At 43.4% G+C, this 20,676-nt stretch overlaps 2 protein-coding genes across 2 annotated transcripts; both read left to right on the top strand.

Annotated features, from left to right (window-relative positions):
* The first annotated feature begins 330 nt into the window (after window positions 1–330).
* Window positions 331–10,533, top strand: EIF5A2 (eukaryotic translation initiation factor 5A2). The gene is made up of 5 exons (XM_066620684.1): window positions 331–392; window positions 6,202–6,381; window positions 7,172–7,276; window positions 8,780–8,911; window positions 9,897–10,533. The coding sequence occupies exons 2-5, from the start codon at window positions 6,217–6,219 to the stop codon at window positions 9,954–9,956; spliced, it is 462 nt and encodes a 153-aa protein (XP_066476781.1). The 5' UTR covers window positions 331–392; window positions 6,202–6,216; the 3' UTR covers window positions 9,957–10,533.
* A 3,696-nt stretch (window positions 10,534–14,229) lies between these two features.
* On the top strand, window positions 14,230–19,343 carry RPL22L1 (ribosomal protein L22 like 1). Its single transcript, XM_066622355.1, has 4 exons — window positions 14,230–14,287; window positions 15,818–15,910; window positions 17,127–17,248; window positions 19,045–19,343. Exons 1-4 carry the CDS (start codon window positions 14,276–14,278, stop codon window positions 19,187–19,189), a joined length of 372 nt encoding a protein of 123 aa, XP_066478452.1. The 5' UTR covers window positions 14,230–14,275; the 3' UTR covers window positions 19,190–19,343.
* The last annotated feature ends 1,333 nt before the right edge of the window (window positions 19,344–20,676 follow it).

Raw genomic sequence — 20,676 nt, 5'->3', positions numbered from 1 at the left:
GCACAGTCACGCTTCTTGAGCCGCGCCGCTCTCCGTAGCCCCCCAGAAGAGCGCGCACGCGCCTCGTGGGCAGAGAACAGGACGGCCGTGGTCACACTTCGGCGCAGGCCAATGACGACAGCGGCAGGGTTGGCCCTCTGAAGCCGTACGGAAAAAAGGGGGCGGGGAGGAACAAGTCAAGTGAGGGAGGAAGCCGTGTGCGGTTGGGCGGGCGCCTCTCGTAGGCGGGACTCCGATGCGGAGCGGCCAATGGTGGGTGAGGATCCTGTGCCGGCACGAGGAAGGGGCGGGGCCGAGGAAGCGCGTGCGCCTGCTCCCCTCAGCCTCTTTCCGGCCGCGGTGCGCGTGCGCGTTGTTGCGCCGCTCCCTCAGTCTTTCCTGCGCCGCGGAAGGTGAGTGAGCCTGGCTCAGCGCGCGCGGCGCCTCAGGGGCAGCGGCCGTAACGGGTGGGCGGGCCGTGGCCGGTGATGGGGGGGAGCAAGGGCACCCCCGCCGGCCGCCGGGGCTGCGGCACCCACGAGGCGCGTGGGGCGAGCTCGGTGCCCCGCTGCCTCCATGCAGCGGCCGTGGGGCTCCCGCTGCCGCCCGGGATGTGAGGGCCCCGGAGCCACTGCGCTGTAGCGGGGGGTAGCTGCATCACCCTTCCCCTCGTGCGAGGGCGGTGGCGCCTGTGTCGAAGGGCAGGCCGGGGGCCACCTGCCCACTGCCTTCCCCGCACGCTTTTCTGGGAGGAAGCCCCATTTACTGTAAAGGGACTTACTTCTGAGTAGACAGGTACAGGGCTGGGCGCTGAGACTGCAGTCTTGTCCACACTTTCCTGGGAGGAAGCCCCATTGACTGTAAAGGGACTTCTGAGTAAGGGTTGAGCTCTCAGTTCACGAGGTGTGAGCCCCCTTCCCTTGCTCACCTGCACTGCCTCCTCCACCTCATCTGCTTCCTGGTCTTTGAGGGGTGAGAGTGGAACACGCACCTCAGTGTCTGTTGGAGGACCCCAAGAACCGCCTTGCCAGCCTTTCCAGCACTCTCACTTCCCAAGGTGGCCAGTGTCACACGTAGCAGGCAGCAGCACTTCTCAAGCTGTGGGTCGGGACCCAATTATCAATGGGTCACAGGACTGTCAGGGCAGATTAGGTTATATGTGCATCAGGGAACAAGCTATTACTTGTGGGGGGGAGGGGTTGGAGCACTGCTGCCTCACCACCATTATAGCCCCACCCTTCAGCAGGCCTTTCTAGGGCCTCTAAAAAGTTTAGGAACCACTGCTTTAGTTGAGAGGATCATGGGGCGTGTTTCCTAGGGCAGCCGTTTTCAACCTTATTCATCTGACAGCACATTGACAAGGAACTCAAATTGTCAAGACACATCATCAGGTTTTTATCAATTGACAAGGCACACCATGCTGCTAGTGGGGGACTCACACCTTCCATTGGCCCTACTAATAAATGATCTTCCCCCAAATTCCTGTGGCACACCTGTAGACCACTTGCAGTACCCCAATGGCACACTGGTTGAAGACGGCTGTGCTAGAGCAGGGGTGTCAAACATAAGGCCAGGGGACCAGATGCGGCATGCAGAAGCTTTTCATCCTGCCCTCAGCATCTCAGCTGCTGAATAGTGCTGAGATGTTACTATTGAAAGGGCAGGCCAGATGAATATTTGGCTCTCCAATACTTTGAAATATGACCAAGATTTGCATGTTTTTGTTTCTGTCATTCTGAGTGAGAAAAAGTGCTCATTTTTACTTATGACCTGTTGAATGACATCAGCAGGAACAATGAATGGCATTTGGCCCTCTGTATGAAACAAGTTTGACATCCCTGTGCTAGGGCATTGCTGTTCTGCTCTATCCACTAAGAATGCACCTGAGACCATGTTCAGCACACCCTGAGCTGTGTGTGTTGCAGAGGAAGCTCATATTGCTTGACATTTGCTCAGTTTGCTCTACTGTTTTAGAGCAGGGGTGTCCAAAGTTTTTGGCTGGAAGGGCACATCATCTCTCTGACACTGTGTCTGGGGCCTGGGGGAAAAAAGAATTAATTTACATTCTTTAAATTTAAAATTTGAATAAATTTGCATAAGTTTACATGAATGAATATATTAAAGATGAACTTATATGAATGAATGAAGGTCTTGCAATAGCTCAAGGCCTTGCACAAAGCAAGGCTGGCCTTTCCTTTGCTGCATCTGCTGCATCACAGACATGAAACAGCAAGCAGTGGAGGGAGCCTTCATCCCACAGCTCGCACAAGAGGTTGAACAGTTGGCCGTCACGCTTAGAGCAGTTGCGTCGGACCGGTGTGGGCTCCAGTAAATCTCCGGAGGGCCAGAGGCTCATTGAAGACTGGGGGCTCCCTGAGGGCTGCATTGAGAAGCCTCGAGGGCCGCATGTGGCCCCAGGGCCGGGATTTGGGCACCCCTGTTTTAGAGTATTGAATATGGGTGAAAAAGACCTGGGCTCAGATCTCTGCTCAGCCTTGAAGTTTATTGGTGACCTCGGGTCAGGCATACTCTCTCTTTCAGAACCCAATTCTTCCCAACTTTCTAGCACCAATGCAGCCATGCCAATGGATCATGCATTGCATCTATATTGGGGGGGGGGGGGGTTGTCACAGAGCCTTTCATGGAAAGGGGACATTTTCCCCCTTACCATGGAGATGCATTGTGGCTGCATCAGTGCTGGAAAGTTGGGTAGGATTGGGCTTTCTGTCTCTCCTAGTCCATCTCTTGACATTCATAAATTGGGTAGCCACTGCCTTTATGACTACTTGTGAGTAGGTGGGTGTGCCTCAGCTCTTATCAAAGGCTGGGAGAGGGGAAATGCAAGACCACCAGAATGGTCCCAATACAATGAAGACGGGGCTCAAAAACACACACTTCGGAAGGTAATCTCCACTCACCTTAATAAAAAGGATAAAAACAGACACTTGAGCTGCTGGAAAAGTGAAACACTTTATAAAACTAGGTGGGTCCCAACAGAGTGTCATTTTAAAAAGTGGATCCTGGTGTTTAAAAGTTTGGGAACTACTGCTTCGGGGAGCTTGCAAATAGAGTGTGATAGGATTAGCCAATGTGTGCTTTTTTCTATCACCACAGAATTTTAACTAATTTCATATTCATTTTCAAGCTCTACATCAGGGGTAGAATACTGGAAAGAACCTAAATCTAGCTTGAGTATTAAAGGAAAATGGTCACTCATTCCTAGCTCATCAACCAAAAAATCAATAACATTGACCTTGAGGTGAGGTGGAACCAAGAGATAATCTGTAACACTGGAACCAATGGCTGAAGCATAAGTGAATTCACCTGAATTGGGGAAATCTACAAGGCCATTTAACCATATTGTATTAAAATTGACACAGAATCTGGCCAAATAGAGGCCTGCTGCATTCGTTTTATTAGAATTTTAACTATTTCGCACTCAGGAATATTCTGCTTCTAGATATGGGGGTTCTGTAGAAGCGATCATGTCTGCTAGCTGTTGTTACATCTGTGCTCCAGCTCAGGGGTCTGTAGCCTAGGGCCACGTTTGGTCCACCGCAAGATTTTATCTGGCCCACAGCAACTTGGTTTTTTTTTTTTATCATAGCATTTCGTAATGTACATACTGAGGCTTTCATGGCCAGAATGTCCAGTAGTCCTATTAAAAATGTCCATGCTTGAAGCCCATGGTCCAACAGAGTATCTTTGCTAATGTTTGCTAAACCTTTGCTAATATTTGACATTTTTACTCGTTATATGTCATTTCTCAGTTTAAGCACAGTATTGTTTCTTTGTAATTACCACATTTCTCTTTTGTCTTGAATCATATGCTGATTGCAAGAAAGATCCAAGTAAAACTTATCCATTTAAATTTCATTCATTCATTTATAAAACTTGATATTTCTTTTTGGTCCACAAAAATGTGTAAAGTATACGATGTGGCCCTAAAACTGAAAAGTTTGGAGACCCTTGCTCTAGCTGGATGCAGGTGCTTGCTAATGCTAGAGTACCTGAATAGAGTAGAAGTCCTGTCTTTCTTTGTTGCATGTTGAAGAGGAAATTTGCCCTACAGGGACAGGATAAACTATGCCTGCTGAAAAATCTGTCTTGCCTTTGCATTTGGCCGTACCAGTTGTGTTCCTTACCTGCCCAGTCTTGATGCATTGTTAGTTTCTAGACGGTGTCTGTGAGATTTGTTTCAATTGCCAAAAGTGAGCCATCATGAAGTCAGAGTCAATGTTATGGCCATTCAGTGAAATTTTCCTGGTGTTTGTTGCAGTCTGGACTAGCTGTAGCTAGTGTAAACAATCCTAATAAACATACCTGGCATAAAAACCATGTTCTAGTTCTCCCTGTCCCCCAGCTCTCTCATACCAGCTTGCCCCATGGTGCTTCACTCTTCAAACTTTTGAGTTGACTATGGTTGCCAAAAAGGCAGATCTCGATGATGCACGCTCTATGCTGTAGTCATACCTGTAATGGAAATCTTAGTGGGTTAGCTGAGTCATGTGGCAAATACTCATGCAAGTGGCCCCAGGGAGATGGAGTTTTATTCCAGGCAGTCTTGTGTGTGGGAAGCAGTCTATAGATGATAAGGCTGCAGTGAGTACAGTTCCTGTACTAAACAGGAACAGGCTTCTGGAAGCAGCTTGGTTGTATTCATATATGACTTGGGCCTGCATCTGTTGCAGTTTATCTTCAGCAATCCCACTAGAGCAGTGGTCCTCAACATTTTTTGTGCCATGACACCAATAAAAAAAGTATGAGATTGGGGACCTGCCATCAGTCCTGCCCTCTCCCTGCCCCTGTGGCCACCCACTCCCCCATTATGCCCTCCCAGCACTGTTCTCTGCAACCAATATGCTTACTGGAGAGAGCATAAAAAATTGCCATGAAGCCTGACTCTAGTGAAAACTCTTTTAGCACAGTTGCGAAAAACCTGAGCAAGACTGGGACATAATCACCTGGTTCCTGAAAGGGTACTCCAGTTGCCTCCCCATTTACTTGGTGGTACTCTAGTCCAGTGTCTTCAACCTGTTTTCATTCCTGTAAGTTGCTGCAACCCCACAACTGAGGTTTATACAACACCATTGGGGTTCCAGCCCCAAGCTTGAAGAACAGTGTGCTAGCATACCAACCCACAGTTCTAAGGCATAATTTTTTTGACTTCTACATGAGTATGGTAATCATAACATCATCAGGTTTGAAACACACAAAAGTAATTGTTTTGTTGCTTGTTGTTCCCTGCCCCTACAGCACTATGAAGTTAGTGGAGCATTTCGGGATAAGTTAGCTCAGGGATGTCAAATATACGGCCTGCGGGCTGAATGCAGCCTCTAGAAGCTGTTTATCCAGCCCTGTTATAATTGGGCTCTCTCACTTTTTGAAAATATGAGATTTTACCTTTTCTCCTCTGTCATTTGCAGATAGTGCATTTCTGTGTGAGAACAAAGTGCTTATTTCTGGCCATCGTCTGCTTGATGATGTCACTTTCTACTTAATGATGTCACTTCTGGTCCTCAGCAGGCTCTATGAATGCCAAATTTGATCTTTTGTATGAAATGTGGTTATATCCCTGGGTTAACTCTACTATAACATATCTGATAATCCTGCGTACCTGCAGTGAGAGTTGACTTAATTTGGGACTGTCTACAGCAGGGGTGCCCAAACCCCGGCCCTGGGGCCACTTGCAGCCCTCGAGGACTCCCAATCCAGTCCTCAAGGAGGCCCCAGTCTCCAATGAGCCTCTGGCCCTCCAGAGACTTGCTGGAGTCCACACTGGCCTGATGCAACTGCAACTGCTCTCAGTGTGGTGGCCTACTGTTTGACCTCTCACATGAGCTATGGGATAAGGGCTCCCTCCACTGCTTCCTGTTTCACATCTGTGATGCAGCAGTGGCAGCAAAGGAAAGGCCGACCTTGCTTTGTGCAAGGTCTTTTATAGACATTGCGCTATTGCAAGACCTTCATTCATATAAGTTCCATCTCTAATACATTTATGTAAATTCATTCAAATTTTAAATGTAAATTAATTCTTTTTTTCTTGGCCCCCAACACAGTGTCAGAGAGATGATGTGGCCCTCCTGCCAAAAAGTTTGGACGCCCCTGGTCTACAGGAATGGGGGGGGGGGAAATACTTTCTTATAATTGAAAACGATAGTGATTGTTGTTTGTTAATATTTATGTATCTGAGAGATGTCTCTTGTCTATGGTATCTTCTAGAACCCATTTCCTACTATGGCTGATGAAGTTGACTTCACCACTGGAGATGCTGGTGCTTCTGCCACCTACCCAATGCAATGTTCTGCACTTCGTAAGAATGGCTTTGTGGTGCTGAAAGGACGTCCCTGCAAGATTGTGGAAATGTCAACTTCCAAAACTGGCAAGCATGGTCATGCTAAGGTAATCTTTTTTATACAGCTTCCTTCAGTTTTGTTTCTGTTTTCTTTCAGTATGTCTACATTGCTGATCTATGACTATTACAGAGTGAACCTTGCATATTTACTTGGATGTAAGCCCCATTGAGTACAGTGAGACTTACTCCCAGGTACATGTGTATTGGAGTGCAACTAAACAGTTGTTATCAACTACACTAAGTTCAGGATCAAAGTTTTAAAAAAATCGCCACTGTCCTTTCCTTGCGTGAGTCTAGTTTTGTATTCTTATCTACTGCTTCTGTTGAGGGTGGATATTCTGTATGAGATGAGGGGGACATGGCACGAGAATGCCCCAATATGTGTCACTGCTGCCCAAAATGGCCTTTGCCGTAAGTTTCTCTCAGCTAAATAGTGAGTTACCCAGAGAACTTTGTGGTTAAATAAGGACTTGAACACAGAACTCTCACTAGAATGTAACACCTAGCGATGTTGGACTAACTATAGGTATCACCACTGTTTTATGTATTGTGCAAAAAATTATTGCTTTAATCCACTAAGAAGAGAACATTGGGAGGAAATGTATAAATGGATGACCTTATTTGTGACATTTTTAAAATCAGTGATAACTTTGAATGATGAGAAATGACTTTTAAAAATGTGTAAGGGTTTTTTCCTTAATTTGGAATGATTGCCAGTTTTAGACTTTGGGTAGATGTAAGCCTCTCGCTGCTAATTAATTCCACACACCTTAGATGAAAATACATTTGGAGTAATGTGACAGAGCTGTAAATATGGTGATTTTAAAATTCTTATAGGTTCATCTAGTTGGTATTGATGTGTTCACTGGCAAAAAATATGAAGATATATGCCCTTCTACCCACAACATGGATGTTCCAAATATCAAGAGGAATGATTATCAAGTAAGTGTACATTTGGAGCTAGATAATTGGGCACTTTCCTTTTTGGCATTTCCTTCATTGGTAAAATGCCATTCCTTAAATGTGTTTAGACAATTCAAGGACCTAATGATACAAATGGCTTGGGGTATGTGACTTCCCATGCAATCTTTCAGTCTCTTCCTTTGACATATCAGTTTTTCTGATATGTCATCCCTGATGCTGCTACAAGACAACATTAACTGCTGGCGCAGAGAGAGTGCAGATGCATTTCAGTGCAAGTAAGTGTAAAGGCTAATGTGTTCTGAGCTGTCTATGACAGATCAGAAGAGAGATCTTGGGGTACTGGTGAACAGTTCGATGAAAGGGTTTACCCAGTGTAAACCCAGTGGTGAAGAAGGCCAATTCTGTGCTAGGGATCATTAAAAAAGGGTTTGAGAATAAAATGGCCAATATTATAATGCCGTTGTACAAATTGATGGTAAGGCCACATCTGGAGTATTGTGTCCAGTTCTGGTCGCCACATCTCAAAAAGGACATAGTGGAACTAAAAAAGGTGCAGAAGAGAGTGACCAAACTGATTAATGGGCTGGGGTACTTTCCTTTATGAGGAAAGGCTACAGCATTTGGGGCTGTTTAGTCTAGAAAAAAGGCACCTGGGGGGGACATGATGGAGATGTACAAAATTATGTAGGGGATGTATACAGGAATGTTCCTTTTCCCCTCATACAACACCAGAACCAGGGGACATGCATTAAAATTGAGTATTGGGAGAGTTACAACAGAAAAAAATTTCTCTACTAAGTGTGTATTTAGTCTGTGGAACTCCTTGCTACATGATGTGGTGATGGCATTTGGCTTTGATGCCTTTAAAGGGGAATTGGACAGATTTCTAAAAGAAAAGTCTTTCTTAGTTTACAAACTGTGATGGGTACGTGCAACCTCCTGGTTTTAGAAGTAGGCTAACTTTGAATACCAAGTGCAAGGGAGTGGCACCAGGATTCAGGTATCTTGCTGTCTTGTGTGCTCACTGATGCATCTGGTGGGCCACTGTGAGGTACAGGAAACTGAATTAGATCCAGCGGGGTTCTGTTCATGTTCTTAACCCTATCTTCTGTTAGATTACAGTAAAAGCTTTGTTAATTTTGCACAGTTTTGCACAACCCAAGATGACAGTGCCCAGGAGAGCTGGGAAGCTGGGAAGAAGAAGCTGCCATGAAAGAAGGGCGCTGTGGCCATAATAATTTTGGGAACTGCTGCACTAAGCTATGTTTTCTCTTGATATCTGAACCAAGCCAAATAGGCCCTAAACTCCAAACAGCTGAGAGCTGTGTTCTCTATAAATGTTCAAGGCAGTACACTTGTCTCAATCCGAGCTCGTTGACGGGCCTAGAAAGCAAAGTCCAGATGATTCATATTTGGCTGAACACCATTGTGCTGTTTAACCGTATCTCTTTAGATAACTGATGCAGCTAAAGCTAAGGTATGAATATAATCAAAACTTTTACAAAAATTCCTCTCCTGCAGCTGATCTGTATACAAGATGGCTACCTCTCCTTGCTGACAGAAAGTGGTGAAGTTCGTGAGGATCTGAGGGTACCAGAAGGTGAACTAGGCAAAGAAATAGAGGGGAAGTACAATGCAGGTGAAGATTTCCAGGTACGATGTTTGTGTATTGAAACAAGTTTAGGTTAGTTGGTTCTTATTGAGATCCATTGGAGAAAATGCTCTACCACATTCAAGGTGATTTATTTTAGTAGACGTTACAATTAAAATTCATTTTGTTATTGAGGTTGGCCACCTTGGGCACCTTTATAGAAATTAGAAAGGCAGAATGGAAACTTCCAAATATTTGATACTCTGAATCATTGAATAAAAGGTTAAAGACTGAACTGAGCTAATGCTGATGTGTTTAATGGCAGGTGAAAAGAGAGGGGTCTAAAACATTAATACTCCACCCAGAGCCTAGAGACATTACTAGAAAAGCTACAGAACTTGATATTGTTCAGTTGTCTGATGTTCCTGTGGCCTTCCTAGGTTGCGATTCTACTTCTGTTGGAAGTGGGTATACCTGGCATAATACTGGACTGTTAATTATAGAATTGAATCCAGAGGTCCAGAGATAAAAGATGAATATTTTGGAGTGGTAAATATTATGCACTAACAACCCAATCCTATCCAATTTTCCAGTGCAGGTGCTGCTGTGCCTATGGGGTTTGCACTGCTTCCTGTGTTGGGGGTGCAGTCACAGAGGCCTCCTTAAGGTTTGGGAACATTTGTTCCCTTACCCTGGGGCTGCATTGCAGTTGCACGGGTGCTGAAAAGTTGAATAGGATTGGGCTGTAACAAAACTAGGTTCACTATAAAAAAATATGCAACATCTTGGTGTACCTTGCCTTTCCGTCTTTCAGTGGAAGAAAGAAGTAATATTAACTGGTGTATGCTGATTTCAGGCTACTTTATGTTGAAGTTTGGCTTAACTGTGTGTATGGTTTATCTGCTACTTTTGATTATAAATTGCCTTGGCAGGTGATTGCTGAATAGTAGAATATTGATTCCAAATGCCATAGCTGTATTTATAGCAAGATCTAATGTACTGCATTAGAACTGCATATTCTAACAATGTGTCTCTTTTCTCCTGTAGGTGTCAGTCATGTGTGCAATGAGTGAAGAATGTGCTGTAGCCATAAAACCTTGCAAATAGGACCACATGGATTTGAGCAGTTGCTCGTGTTCCAGCAACTGCAGATCTTGTATTTTAGTTCTGATTATCACCAAAGCTATAACCTTCACTAGCAACCTCGTGTCTTTGTTTGAAAATAGTGCTGACTAATGTTGCAAGCCATTTGGCAATATTTAAAATTGCTGAAGTTCAAGTGCTTACAGGAATGGCAAGGCAGTCAAAACTGTCATTTTAGATCATGAGGTATTTAAAAACTAGTATGCTTTGCTCGAATGAGACTCTGTATAGCAGTGCCAATTAAAGGTAGTACTAAGTTTGGGTTTAAGAATAATGTTTAAGTATCATTTTAAACAAGCAAAAATAACTATTTTTATCTTAAACATGGTGAAATGTGGCTTGCATTGAACTGTGAATAGTAACTGAGTTAGAGACAAGGGAACTCATGTGATCAAAATGCCAGTGCTGATGGCCATGTACAACAAACTGTATCTCTGTAGTCTTGCAGGCTCACTCTTAACACAAGTCACCATTTGCCTGTGATGCAAACATCCAGCATATTGGATGCTTTCATACTCTGGTTAATAGTGCACAAAGGCTTGGGGAGGGGGGTGGGATGGGAGAGGAAATTCACTAGAGGCCTTTGATTTCAACATGCAGTTCAGCCACTCTTCTGCTAGCTAAGAGAAGGGAATGCCTCAAGTGTTTCAGTATAAGGCAAGTTGTTTGGGTTTTAAGTCTCATAGCTCTGTAGCACAAGTTGAATTGTTAACTGTTTTAGAAACTGGAGCAAAAGTGCACATACTGGCTTGTATGGAGGCTAAATTTTAACCCTCTTTCGCTCAACTGAATTTAGGTCATGGTTTGTCAGTTTGAACAATTGTATACCACAGAGTGCTCTACAGGAACTTTGAAGCTAGGTTGTAGACCAACTGACTCAAAATCTACTTGTGCAGGGCTTAGTTCCCCCAAACCGGTAAATGCCTAATTGAATCACTAATAATTAGATGTACTGTCTACATGATCTTCCACATATAAGATCATAGTTCTGCTTAGTTAGCATTTTATGGAAACCTAATTACTTAAATTTGCCTTAAATATTGGTAGCAACTGACTAACTTGAAAGAGCGACAGAGTTGTTGAAACAAAATATGCTTTGTTCATCATTGGCAGCTTTGTGGGGGCAGGAAAGGGTTGTAGTAGGAAACAGGATTTTGAGCTTCAGTTAGAATACCGTTGCCCTTAATAGTGAGGTTATGACTAGAAATGTACAATAAACTGCAGCGGGTGTAGGGTACAGACGTAACTAAAGCGAATATCTATGCACAGAAAGGGCACAATACAGACTGATCTGGCAATAAACACTCTTGAACAAAGCACAGTCTTGATATAGTAGGAAATTACTACATGTTTCAAGATGTAGGGCTACTAAAAGGCTGAAAGATTTTAGCACATTGTTGGAATTAATCATGTGATTGTTCCTAGATAGATGATTCTCCATCTTCATGGTAGGAATGGGGAGTCTGGATTTGAAATATGGACTCAATTAGCTAGTAACATTAGTCAAGATAAAATGAAAGTACTCCTTCAGCTACTTACTGCTCCTGAGCAGCTGAGATAAATATACTGATGTCCTAGTACCTGAACAATCTTGTTAGCATCCTAGTGCTTGTCTCATCAAGCACTAAAACATCTGGAGGCTGCTGGCTTTACTTAAATTTATTCCTTAAAGTGCCCCTCCCCTTTTTAAGAAAAGTGGTGTCTTGCTTTCAGTGACTGTAAGTGTCTGGCACCATAGGATATTTCATCTTAGTGAGAAGAAGTACAGCATCTGTTGGGTAGGTCATATTTAGGGCACTGTTCTGTAGACAGCTGTGCAATCTCATCAGTTCACCAAGTAAACTACAGTATTTATAACAATACATTTACAAAGCCATTTCACTTGTAGAAGGCAATCTGTCTACAAACCCACCAGGTTTACAATAAACTAACTTTGCTAATAAAAGCTTGAAACGCTGTATCTTTCAGGTTCTTTAAGCTATTTCAGGGTAATCATGTTTCTCTAAATTCTGCTTTTAAATGATTTTTTCTTTGAGGTTTAAAACTAAATGCAATCTGTTCCTGGAGCAGGCTCAGGCTCTTCTAACAAGCTGTTGGCCAAAATGAAGGCTGAATAACTCATTCCTGCTGTTACTTTGTGAGGGCCAAGTGTTCTTGTTTTGGGTCCATCTTAGTTTTTGTTCAGTGTGCTGTAGGTTCTCTAGCCTCATATGTTTGGGGATTCTTTTTTTAAAACCCAGATTTACCTCTTGATATGTTTTGTGTCTGTGTGTTCAACAAAACCACTGCTAGTTGAGCCATGACTTGAATATACTCTTCTCAGGGCTGCTCTTGTGAAGAATTGAAAGAGCTTACGTTGATTTATTTTAACAAAGCTGCTTGAAAGTCTTACAGGGTTTTGTATTCCATAAATGTATAGCATGCCTATGATGCAAGTAGAGTTCTAGTATATTGAACCTTAGTCTAAAGAAGTCAAACATTGTGACCAAGCTACTCTGGTGACTAGATGACATGTTTGGCTGCAGTAAGCTTTAAGTGTTGAAATGTCGGCTGTGTCTGGGAACGTTTAATAGAACAAGCCGTGCTTACATATTACATTCTGTATAAAGTACAAGATTCTCATACATAATTGTTTTTCACAGTGCAACTCTTGACACTGGTCTCTGTGGCTTTTATCTGCATTGTGGTGTCTATGCCTTCTAGAATTCAATGGTCATAATTTGTGACTGTTACATTTAAAAACTGGACAAATTATTGTAAACAATGTGGGGAGAGGGGTTTTGTATTTCTGACATGTGGTAACTCAGACAAGTATGTAACATACCTACTGGCTAGCAGATGAATGCAGTGTTCATTGTAGAACAGCGACCTTGAGTTTAAAAGCAAAACTTGAAAGGTTTGTACTTTTTTCTGCATTTCTGTAATAGTGAAGTATTCAAGAGTTCTTGGCTTTTAACAAGTGTGTTATTGAAATGTTTGAATTATGACTTGGGTCACATTGAGGAAAATAAAGTTAAAACTTCAAAGATATTCACTCTGCTTGTTTGTCATTATATTCTCCAAGCACTTTAAGCTGGACAAAAACACACACAGACACTAGTGTCCTGAAGATAAAGATTTGTGAGAATACTTGGTCTGCCTCATTATGTGCCAACATTGCCCCTCTTTCAAACATTAATCTAAATATCTTTAATGCCCTCTTACAGATGGTAACACTGCTGTGTGTGTGGTTGCATATTGAAATTTTCCTGAGCATACTCACTTTGGCTAAGAAGGGAGCAGTGTTCAATTACAGGTTGCGCCTCATTATCCACTGGGGTGCTGTTCCAAAACCCTAAGTGCATTTTTTAAAAAAATCAGTGGAAAATAACTTTAAAGACACAATTCTAGGTTTCTTGTTCTATACCGATGCATTCTGGGATGACAACGGAGGAGCAAGAAACCTATGCGTGGGTCTTTAAAGGTTGTCTTTAAACCCCAAGAAGCTTGCAGCCAGTACCGTTTTACCTGCATGAAGGTAGGAAATGGGATTTTGGCATTTCTTGTTAAAGGCATTTAAAGGTGGACCCTGGTATCAGTGGTGAGTGAAATCAGTGGCTGACAAAGCATGACCTGTGTAATCCCCCATCACTGTCCTACAGCCTTTTGCTCAGAGACAGCAGAGCTGTTGTTTTATTTTCTGGCTGCTGCTTCTGTGGAGGGTGAAGCAAAACTAGAGCAGGTGTGAGAACAAACGTCCCACAAGACAAATTCACCTAGCAGGAGCTTCTGTGGGCCAGTTCCACCCTGTGCAGTGGGATCAGTGGCCACTTAGAGCATGCACGTGCGCAGAGTGCCCCAAGATGTGTGTTCATGCTGCATAAGGCAGGGGCAAGCCAGGCTCTGCACACCCTTTGCAGAGCTGGGCTCCCAGGCATTGGTAGTTTCCTGCTTGCTCTTTGCACGTGGGAGCCTCAGCCGCCCCTGCAGCTCCAGCAGCACAGGCTGGGTGGCCACGTGGTCAGCCAGCCTTCAACGTTCTCTGAAGCCCCGTACACATGCGCACTGACCCGCTCCGTGACTGCCACCATTTGGGTGGTCAAGGTGGCAGCCGCTGCTCACTGCAGCCACTCAGTGGGGAGGAAGTCGCTCGGATTCTCAGAAGTGACGTGTTGTAACTAGAGTGTCCGGGTCTCTTGGCGCGGCTCCCTCCGCTCCGACGTGATTGCGTCACAGGCTTGCGGCTATAAAAGCCCGAGCGCGTCGGGGCTACTTCCTTTTGAGGCGGTGACGACCTCGCCGAGATGGGGGTGGCGGTGAGTGTCTGACGGGGAAAGAGGCCCCGGCGCGGCGCGCTGTGCTGGGCTGCCTTGAAGTCCTCTGCCGGGGTGGGAAGGGCAGGCTCAGGCTGCGCACCTGAGGGCGCTTTCTCGCGAGTAAGCCCCATTGGGGACAGGGGCCTTGCTTCTGAGTAGGCACACTTGCCCAAGAGTAAGCCCCATTGGGGACAGTGGGCTTGCTGCTTTTCAGCAGTAACAGCAGAATGCGCAGAAAGATTTACATTACATTCATACTCACCCCAGCACTGTCTGTTCTAGTGGCTGTCTGCTGGTATTCCTTGGCATCTTTTTAGATTGTGAGCCCTTTTGGGACAGGGAGCCATTTAGTTATTTGATTTTTCTCTGTAAACCGCTTTGTGAACGTTCAGTTGAAAAGCGGTATATAAATACTGTTAATTAATTAATTAATTACATTACAAAGGGATGGGAAAATGGCAAAGGAATTCAGAGTATAAACACACCCAAGTAAGCATGCATGGGCTGCAGTCCTGTCAATGAGTAAGGGCCAAATCCTATCCAATATTTCAGTGCTGGTGCAGCTTTGCCAATGGGGCATGCACTGCACCCTGTGGTGAGGAAGCAGTCACAGAGGCCTCCTCAAGGTATGGGAACATTAGTTCCGTTATCTTGGAGCTGCATTGCAGCTGCAGGTGCTGGAAAGTTGGATAGGATTGGGTCCGGAGTGTGCTCTACAACTGTCCTTTCCACACAAGCCTTGTCTTAAGTCTTGTTGAGGAAGTGGGCTGACTTCATTTAGGATGGACATTGACAGAAACTTGTGCATTTGTCATTCCATACTCCTTGGAGTAAGGGTGGGATGTGTGTGAAATAAAAGTTTTGCGCTCTTCCACCCCCCCCCCCCAAATTGGGATCAAAAGGCTATGGAATGCACAGTGGTGTCTTCTTTTGGTTGCTTATGGCCCTGATCAGGCAAATATTGGTTTCTAGCCAAGTGCTATGACAAGGACTGCAAAATGAGATTCAGATCAGTTACTCTTCATTACACTTTGCTGTTGTGTCATGGATACAAGTGATCCCTCCCCATGGGTTTCTCATTGGTATTGGTGGCTAATAAGACTGATCTTGTATGCATGATTTAGTCATCAAGCACATGTGACAGGGTTGATGATCATTCATTCCATCTATTCCTCTGCTGCTTTTAATCCAACTGTAGTCATGTTGGTTACCAGTCTTATATTACCACCTTCAAACACATTGGGATGAAAGCAAAAGCAGATGTTTAAAAAGTGCTTTTTATTGTTGTGTTTGGATTGCTCTGTAGGGAGGGCGAGGGATTTTATTGTTGGGGATCTGTAAAAGTATTTCTGATCTTAATTTTTGGGTTGTAATCTTTTAAAAACATATGCCTTTTTAATTTTATTTTTAACCAACCTTATTCATGCAAGAAATACACGTTTGAGGATATTTTACTGAATATCAACAGCACTTCAGTTATATAGAATGTAATAAAATCAATGTTGACTGGCATGTGTGGTTTTCTTTTAGAAAAAAGACAAAAAGTTGAAAAAATCCACTTGCAAATTTAACCTTGATCTTACACATCCTGTGGAAGATGGAATATTTGATTCAGGAAATTTTGTAAGTTGCTCGTATATTCATACTTCTCTAACCTAGTTTTAAAGATGAAAGTGGCGGCATATATTGTGCCATAATAGAGTCTAATGTTCAAGGGTTACATCAAGATAACACATGTGAAGGACCTTGCACATTCAAAAAATGTTATACAGTTGGCCCTTGTCATCCGTGGGTGTGACACACTGTGGGTGGCTACACCATGTCTGAAGGGCCTCAAAATGCCTCCTGAAAGCATCAGAAAGACACTTCCAGTTTTCTGGAAGTGCCTTTCTGATGCTTCCAGGAGATTCTTTGAAAGCTTCCCACAGACTCCAGTATCTGCAGAAATCAGTGTGTGTATGTGTGTCCTGGATTGAATCCCCTGCAGTTATTCAGGGTCCACTACACAAGTTACATGGTGATCTTGTTGATCATCAGGTCCTTGAATTGGTCCCAGAAACCGATAGTAGCCGGCAGAGATTGGAAACAAATAGGTAACTGGAACAAAGTTGGGCAAAATGTTGTCAGTGAGCAGTCCTTGGTAAGGGCCAGTGTTATGTATGCAAGTTATACAGGATCGAAATCCTGCATAACTGATTGGCCCAGACTTATGGCTGGCCAATCAGGTGATGGATTGAAATCCTACCATCTGATTGGCCCTCTAGTTAATTTTTCAGTTGTACCAATCATAGGGAGTTTGGATGGAGCTAAAGGGTATAAAAGCCAGAGATGTTTGCCTTGTGTCAGATTCATTGCCAGGTTCGATTCTGAAGATGGAATAAACGTACTGAGCTGTTATCACTATGCCTTCCTTTATTTGCATGGACCCGCTATATAACAGCCAGGCTGCTGTATTTTGTACCAACTGAAGTTTCTGAGTTCTCAAGGGCAACCATACCCAGAACATATTAACAGTAGTTGGATCTGGAGACTCAGTTCATGAATATTTGTCCTAGCTGACTGGCTTTCCTACTTGTTAGCCAAATCTGTTACATTCCAGCTAAGCACGTAGCATAAAAATGAATATTATAAAGATTATGTAGATGTTGTGTTATACTGTACCTCCTAAATTCTACAAATAGATCAGGAGTTTATCTGTATTGCTCAGCTAATTTCAATGGTTCTTGCATGATCTAATTGCATTCTGTAATAACACAGATTGTCTGGCTAGGGTCCCTTCCCTAGTTCCACATCTAGGGCACCATTCCCTAGTGTTGTCTTTTGCTCTGTGTTGGATTAGGAACAGTTCCTGAAGGAAAAAGTTAAAGTCAATGGAAAAACAGGAAATCTGGGAAATGTAGTTCACATTGAACGCTTTAAGAACAAAATCACAGTGACATCTGAAAGGCAGTTCTCGAAAAGGTGAGTGGGTTTTATTTCATCATCTTCTCTCTACTCCTAACCTTGAAGTCTTGGGGTGAGTAACAGTTACTGGGAACATTTAAAATGTGGTTATAGTTGCAGTTCGGAAATTCAGATCACCTCCTGTCCAGACACTTTATATTGTCGTGACTTTCAGACCCATGTGCTTTTGCAAAATGCTTCAGTGTAGGACTTCCCCAGTCCCATGACCGCGGCAAAGGTCTGCCATGGCGCCACTCATGAGATGCTACTGTCCCCCGTGTGCAAATTTGCCCCAGCCACTCACCAAAATGTTGCAGAGCCTTGTGCAACTCTAGAACGGGTTGAAGAAGCCTCCTGAAGCTTCCCTAAGGTCTTAAACAGTGCTTCCAAACCACACTGGGAGCCTCAGAGAAGCTTCCAGGGGGTCCTAGAGGGCATTTGCCCCATTCAATTAATGGCGGGTCTACTACTGAAATGCTTTTCTCTCACCTTGCTACTCACAGGTAGTAGTCTCACAGACTACTCTCAGTTCTGTATTAGAATGTGATCTGCCATGGGACAGAAAGGTGGGGTGTGCTGTTGCACTGTGGGAAGCTGAAGCAATGTAGTTTGAAATCCTGTACAGGACATACTCCCTTGGGAGTAATTCCCATTATACTCAGTAGGACTGTAGACATGCACTGCTTTCATAATGAGTAGCTTGATCAAAATGTGTTTATTTGAAAGGAAGGAAATTTGTGTCCCTTGCACTTATTTCCAAGCACATGAGGTCCTGAAGATGCATACAGTAACGTTTTGACAATCCCAAGTCTATCTTCACGTATTTATTGAACAATCTGGGAATCATTTGCTTGGATTGAATGATTTTATCACAGGCAATAGAAAATTCAAAAGTATTTCCTAACATTCTCAGCAGTCTTGTGAGAATAGTGTCTTTCTAAAAGTCCTTTGGTGACTGGTTTTTGCCAGGAAAAATTGAACCAAACTTCCTCTTCATAGTTTAGTTCAGGGGTGTCAAACATAAGGCCCAGGGGCCAGATGCGGCCCACGGAAGCTTTTTATCAGGCCCTCAGGCTCTCAGCTGCTGAGCAGTGCTGAGGTGTTACTGCTGAAAGGGCAGCCCGTACAAAAATTGGGCTCTCCGATATCTTGAAATATGATAAAGATTTGTGTATTTTCTCTTTTGTTATTTGCAGCTAATGAGTTTCTAAGTGAGAAAAAAGTGTTTATTTTTGGTTATGACCTTTGTCATCTGGTTTAATGTCCTCTGTCATTTGGTTTAATGACATCACTTCTTGGCTAATGACATCACTTCTGGCCCTCAAGCAGGTGTCATGAATGCTATGTGGCCCTCCATATGAAATGAGTTTGACACCCCTGGTTTAGTCTCTTAGCCTGCAAGCCTACAGTTTTACTTGAGAGTCTCATTAAGCTAAGTGGCGCTTTCTTCTAAGTAGACATTCATAGGATTACTCTGAGAATCACTCTGCTAATTAGCTACAGTTAAGGGTGAGAAACTGTCCAATCCTATCCACACTTTCCTGGGAGTAAATGTCATTTAACACAATGGGACTTACTTCTGAGTAGACATGCACAGGATTGGGCAGTAAGGCTGCAATCCTACCCACACATACCCAGGAGTAAGCCCCACTGAGTAGAATGATAGTTTCTTCTGAGTAGATATGCATAGAATTGGGCTCCTGGTGTGGTTATCACTGTAGATCTTTAGCATCTTCTTAGAACTGCTTGTCTCTGATTATGTTTTGTGCTTGAATTACATTGTGCACTTAAACCCCTTGTGTTATGTTTTAAAGATACCTGAAATATCTCACCAAGAAGTATCTCAAGAAGAACAACCTTCGCGACTGGCTGCGTGTGGTTGCGTCTGACAAGGAGACCTATGAACTGCGATATTTCCAGATCAGTCATGATGATGAAGAGTCAGAAACTGAGGAGTAAAATTGTGTTCCTTGTTAAACCGAGTGTACAAATAAGCCATCTTTTTATGAGAATGTATTAATTTATTACCAAATAAAGAATTTGTACACTGACTGAAAGCTTAAATCCCTGTGGGAAGTGGGGATTTCTTGCATATTAAAATGTATTAAGAGTGTCCTGAAGAACTCATAATCTGTGATTCTCTTATGGTCAAAAACCGCTGTTATGAAGTGAGTGATAATGTGTGTTTTGTTTAGATCAGGGGTGTCAAAACATAAGGCCCTGGGGGCTGGATGCGCCCCCTGGAAGCTTTTTATCCGGCCCCCAGGCTCTCAGCTGCTGAGCAGTGCTGAGGTGTTGTTCAGCAGTGCTGAAACATGAAATATGATCAAGATTTGTGTATTTTCTCTTCTGTCATTTGCAGTTAAAGAACTTCTATATGAGAGCAAGGTGCTGATTTCTGGCCATCAGCTGCTTAATGATGTCACTTTCTGCTTGATGACATCATTTCCAACCCTCAGCAGGCGCCCTGAATGCTAACTTCGGCCTTCTGTATGAAACTAGTTTGACACCCCTGGTTTAGATATTCTTATAATAGGATATTGAATGTTCACATTCCAGTGCCACATGACTACAATAGGTCTCTTGACATGTTCTTTATGAAATTATGTTTCTAATTTAGAAACTGAGTAAAACTCTAGGGTGGTTTGTTTTTAAACAATTTTTACTCCATTTCATTATAGACAAGAGAAAACTAAACCTGTAGAGTAGAATACATCTAGGAAACAAATGGGTGAAATGATTTCAGCTTGTTGTACCTGTTTGTTAAATAAGCAAGCAACTGATGAAGGCAGTTCAGAAGAAAAAAGGCTCTTCTGTTCCATTTTTAGATTAAATCAAAGGTTGACTCCATAAGACTGCTATGCTTGTGACTGGTTCATTCTCTCCACCTTGGACCACCCTATGCTCCTAGCTGACATCCCAATCCTTTCCTGGGAGTAAGCCCCATTGACAGTAATGGGACTTACTTCTGAGAAGACATGCATAGGATTGGGTTATGAATCATTCGCTGCAAGCACAAATTGTACCACTTCACTCTCATTTAGAAGGTTTTAGTTCTGTGCAAATGGAAGTCTGTGCTCATTGAGTATTTAAAAAAAAAAGCACCTGATTGCTCTGTTTAAGAATGTCTCCTTTCCCAATATCAAGCTTAACTATTTGATAGAATACATTTATGTACTATTTTGTGCACATAGGTGCTTCTGTGGATTTTATATTTGCTTAAAATACTGATTTAATAGAATGCAAACAAGCTTTTTGTCACTAGGTGGCTGTATTGCATCTGTGGTAAAAAGCAGAGAGAGCAGATGTGATAGGGAGACAGTGGTGTGATAGGTCCCTGAATTAATATCTCAGGCAAACAAGCTGTCATTGCTTGGCTATGAATACAGGTGCGGCTGTGTGTTTTTCCTCCTCTAACGTGGCACCTGGTTTTGGATAGTGCCAAA

This window comes from Tiliqua scincoides, chromosome 3 (assembly GCF_035046505.1).
Source record: "Tiliqua scincoides isolate rTilSci1 chromosome 3, rTilSci1.hap2, whole genome shotgun sequence".
Taxonomy (NCBI): Eukaryota; Metazoa; Chordata; class Lepidosauria; order Squamata; family Scincidae; genus Tiliqua; species Tiliqua scincoides.
This window is presented reverse-complemented; position numbering and strand designations above follow the sequence as displayed.